This window comes from Pundamilia nyererei, unplaced genomic scaffold (genome assembly GCF_000239375.1).
Source record: "Pundamilia nyererei isolate P.nyererei 1_Seehausen unplaced genomic scaffold, PunNye1.0 scaffold00157, whole genome shotgun sequence".
Lineage (NCBI taxonomy): Eukaryota > Metazoa > Chordata > Actinopteri > Cichliformes > Cichlidae > Pundamilia > Pundamilia nyererei.
Window position 1 is genome coordinate 304,241 of NW_005187558.1, and position 4,829 is coordinate 309,069.

Below are 4,829 nucleotides of genomic sequence, written 5' to 3' on the forward strand. Positions count from 1 at the left end.
TTGGTCTTCACCACTCATGTCTTGCAGTTAGTCCAAAATACTGCTGCTCATCATTTAATAGATGTTAGAATGTATGAATGTATCACTCCAGTTTCAGCAAATTTACACTGGCTCCCTGTCAAATACCATATTAGTTTTAAGATTTTTTTTACTTAACTTTTAAAGTTTTAAATAATATGGCACCCAGCTATTTAAGCAAACTCCTCAACATTTATAACCCCAAAAGAGCACTGAGAGCTCTTAATATAACCGAGGTCTCGATTGAATCCTATTCAGTCTTTTAAATTGCGTCTTAAAACTCCCCTTTTTTCCATTTTAAACCTCTTATAGTCCCACACGTTGGAAATGTTGTAGTCCTCTGCATTTAATCCCTTCACTCAGTGAAGCAGTGGGCAGCTACCAATCCAGCGCCTGGGGAGCAGTGTGTAGGGACGGTACCTTGCTCAAGGGTACCTCAGGGTAGCTTGGATTCGGTGGATTCGAGTCCCCGACCTTCCGATCAAGGGGCGACCACTCTACCTGAACTATCCCCACCCCCCCACAATGTTGGCTTTTAACTCAAGTTAATAACCTCCGACCTGTTTTTTAATGTTAATACAATGTCCTCTCATTTATCTGTATTTGTTTCTCTATTTTCTTCTCTTGTTCCTAACTGATTGTGAAGCACTTAGGTCAACTCTCTTGCTTTTAAATGTGCTATAAAAATAAAGTTTGAATTGAATTGAATTGAAGTTCATTGGACACAAGGCCAATTGGAATGTGATTGATTGGTGATTTCAGTGCATCTTTGTGAGATTAATGTATATGCAGATTGCCTGCTCACTTTCATTATACTTTTATGATCCACACAGTGGGTAATGAGCAACTTCAAGGGACAAGATCTAGACCTTCTGCTGAGTTTTGAATTTTGTTGTATATCTGTCTTTTCATGTAACATTAGTCATTCAGACTATTCCAGGAAACTTCAACCTTCAAACTTAAACTGTGTTATAGAAATATTATTAGAAGTGACACTTCTGGATTCAACACATACAGTATGACTTCCGATAAAACTTCTGTAAAAGACAAGAAGGAACTAAGCTAAAAACGTCCTCATTTATGCTTCAAGTAACGTGTACTGCAGAGCCGACTCTCTAAAAGAAAGCTGACTATCTCAGGAGAGATGGAGGAAATCTATGTCAATGTTCAACATGGCAAGTCAGTCAACAGAAGCTCTTCAACAATTCAAACAGGTAAGAATTTCCAGTTTGATGGAGATTGTCAAAGGACTGAAATCCCCCAAACCTCATCCATCTAGGACTTGAAGTAATGTGATGAATAGGAACTCAGCGGGGTAACCATGTACATAGTTAAAAACAAGTTGTAAGTGTTGTGAAACTGGAGTCTCTGGAGCGGTCTCAGCAATATAATATTTCAGAGTGTTCCAGACGGTTAATTATGGCCAAACAACTGTGATCTAAAAATTGGAGCCACAAGTCTTTTCTTTGCTGCTAATTTTTTGTTGAATTATGGACTTTGGAGGAACTATGAGACCATAGTGGTATTTAGTGGCAGTTATCCCATTTCATCTATTATGATTAGTCTTGGTGATTTATAGAAATTGGCTTTCGTGATTTAAATGAATATCTTACCTGCATTTAAAGTCTGAATTGTGTTGTTAAACGGTAAAGGTTAAAATATGTGTATGGCTATTACAGCTTTTATTGCTTCTAAGAGGTTGCTCTAGCCCACAAGCTGACCGTCGCTTAGGGCGTTTATTTCTTGGTCTGCTACTTTAGGGCAACAAGGTGAGTGACTGACTGTACTTGACTAACAGAGTTGCTTAATCAGAGTATGTTATCAGAGACAGTGGTATCATTATCTAGATGTAGGAAGTTAGGATGTCTCCTTTAATTAGTTTCTAGTAATTCTAACTCAGAGCCTTAAGACGGACAACCAGTCCAGACTTACTGTACCGCAGTAACTGAGTATATGTTGCATATGTTGCATTATGTGAAAGACATCTCTGACTTTTTTTTTCTTATCAGGTCCAAAGAGCTCTGATGGGAAGTTTCACAAAGCTGTTATTCTTACTTTGGGGCTGCTGAGTGTTTCCCTGTTGGTTGGGCTCATTGGCCTTGGTCTGCACTGTGAGTTTTGTTCACATTTAGCTTTATTCAGTTCATTTTTATATTCTGTATTCCGTATTCATACGGGCAGTTTATGCCAAGCCTTCAGTGCTCGTTTAGTTCGCTCATCTATGAGAACACAGTCATCAGTTATCATCGAATTATTTATAACGTCATTACATCACTGTATATAATTAGAAAATAATAAGAAAAAATGGCTGTTCATGAATACAAAACAAATAAAAATAACAACAGATATTTATTGTTCTTCTACACTAGCTTCATTGTCATTGTATGAGAGAAAATAACAAATTATAGGCACTGTTAGAATAGCTGTTTTTATTTACAGACACGGAAGTCAATGGATTCCAGTGACTCCAAAGTGCCACTGCATTAAACATTGTTTGGCCAAATGTATTTCTAAACAGAGTACATGTAATGTACACATGAACACATGTACACATCAAATAATTTCAGTCGCTGAAAGGACCAAGCTGCAGGCACCCCGTTATTCCAATATTAACTGACACCATCTTTCTTAGGTGGCAACTATGGTGTCATTTTTGTGCCTCTATTCTAACTGCACGTAAAAAAAAAAACTTTGCAAGCACAAATGTTGCATTTTGTGGAGTAAATTATTTTTGAGCGAAGAAAAGTGTAGCTTAAACTAGATTAAAACCAACAGTGGTCTTAAAAAATTATATATTTTAAAATGAAATAATTAAACATACTAACCGAAAATGCATTTGGCAACATTCTGGACCATGTTTCCGGAATGCAATAGCTAGCAAGCTGATTGGAGACCGTAACAGCCAATCAGAATTTTCACATCCACGTCTGTGATTGGTTGGTTGGTACACCTAGAATGGTGTACAGAGAGTTGAGAGCATGAACGTCACACTGAGAACAGCCAGCAACTGAGCAAGAGGGGCTGTTATTGTGTGTGTGTATGCATAATAGCAAACACTGAAATACATTTCTTGCACGCAGCAATGAATTTTGTTTGCTCCAATTAAACGTTTCTTCACTCAAAATAATTTTCTCCTCAAAATGCAACATTTGCACTTGCATATTTTTCTATTTTTTTTTTAACCTGCACTCATAGAACAGAGGCACAATAATAATGCCTTAGGTAACATATGTTGTAACAAAGCCTGTCAATATTGACCAACTCAGTTGTTAGTTTTGTCCTTAACATAATAAACATAAATATGTCATTTTGTAAATGTATTTATTTCCAGATCACAGTGAAGCTGCACATTTCTCTTTTCTCAAAAACAACCTGACTGAGCATCTCCAGGCCTCTATTAATGCAATGTCATTCATGACCAGAGAGAGAGACCTGCTGAATTCAAGCATCACTGAGTTAAAGAAAGAACTAATTTTAACCAGACAGAGAGAGAAAACTTGTCCAGCAGGATGGAGGATATTTAGTAGTTCTTGTTATTTCCTCTCCAATGACTCTGGTTCATGGACAAGAGCCAGACAGGACTGCAAAGACAAAGGAGCAGATCTAGTTGTCATTGACTGCAACAAGGAGCAGGTACTTCCCTAACAGTTGACCAGACTGCTTAGTTAATGATATGACCATAATCATAATAATGTGTAAGTAAATAAACGCAGTAACTACAGATCGAATTGCGTCCAATGATCTTTAAGAATGACATTCGTAAAGTTGTTTTAGCTGAATGGAAAGCCATGTGTGTGGGTTTGTTTGTTTGCTTTTAACTGGAAGGTTTCTGGTGTTTTTAGTGTTTATTGAGTCATACTCAGCATGTATCTTCTTCCATCATGGTGGGGTGAGTTGATGCCAAATAGTAGGATTTTGGAGAAAGAGAAGGAAGTTAGTCAGAACTGAGGAGACTGCACTGCCAGAAGGCTACATTGGAGATACTGAGGACAGCTAGAAGTACCTTAGAATTATACAAATTGCAACCATGAAGAGGCCGCTAGAAAAGCCACAACCAAATACCAGCAGAGTGTCAAGTCCTAAGGTGTCAATTGAATGGCAAGAACAAGATCTGCTGAATCACCACGTACAACCTGCCAGTCATCATATACTCTACTGGAATAACCAGCTCGCCAAAGGAGAAGATAGAAGTCCCTGACATCAAGACAAGAAAGCTCTTTACCATGTATGGAGGGTTTCACCCCACGTCCTGCACCCTGACATTTTATGTGAAGCTAAAGGAAGGAGGATAAGGATTAGTGATTGTCAGAAGCATCATCCAGAATGAAACAACAAAAATGGGTATATCAGGAAGATGGCCACAATGAATTTGTGCTTGGCGTATACCTCAGGCATTAGAAACCTGAGAAAAAAAGATGAGCAAGAACATCATGGAAGGACAGTATGTACTACGGGCAGATAGAAGAAGTGGCTGATATCAAAAAATCCTACCAGTGGCTGGACAAAGTTGGATAGAAAGACAGCACGGAGGCTCTAATCATGGTAGCACATGAACAAGCCCTGTGCATAAGACTGAAGGTGGGGGTCTATGGTGGTCTAAGTCTCAAGGTCAAAATGGGGTACAATACCCCTAATGTAATTTAATGTATAATAGCTTAATTTTCTGTTTAATGATTTTATAATAATGATTCAATTTTTAAAATATCATTTGTATCTTTTTTTTATCATTAAAAACAGACTTTTCTCTCCAAGTTAACAAAGTCAGAAACATGGAGCTGGATCGGTTTGATGGATGGGAGCAATGAGGGAAC

General features: G+C 37.9%; 1 protein-coding gene across 1 annotated transcript in view; it reads left to right on the plus strand.

The window, feature by feature from the left end:
* The first annotated feature begins 1,106 nt into the window (after positions 1-1,106).
* Positions 1,107-4,829, plus strand: part of LOC106456390 (CD209 antigen-like protein E) — a 6,036-nt gene continuing 2,313 nt past the window's right edge. The window contains exons 1-4 of the mRNA XM_013913875.1: positions 1,107-1,232; positions 2,028-2,129; positions 3,350-3,651; positions 4,771-4,829. Of these exons, the coding sequence (XP_013769329.1) occupies positions 1,163-1,232; positions 2,028-2,129; positions 3,350-3,651; positions 4,771-4,829 (533 nt within the window). The 5' untranslated portion in view covers positions 1,107-1,162. The remainder of the gene's footprint in view (positions 1,233-2,027; positions 2,130-3,349; positions 3,652-4,770) is intronic.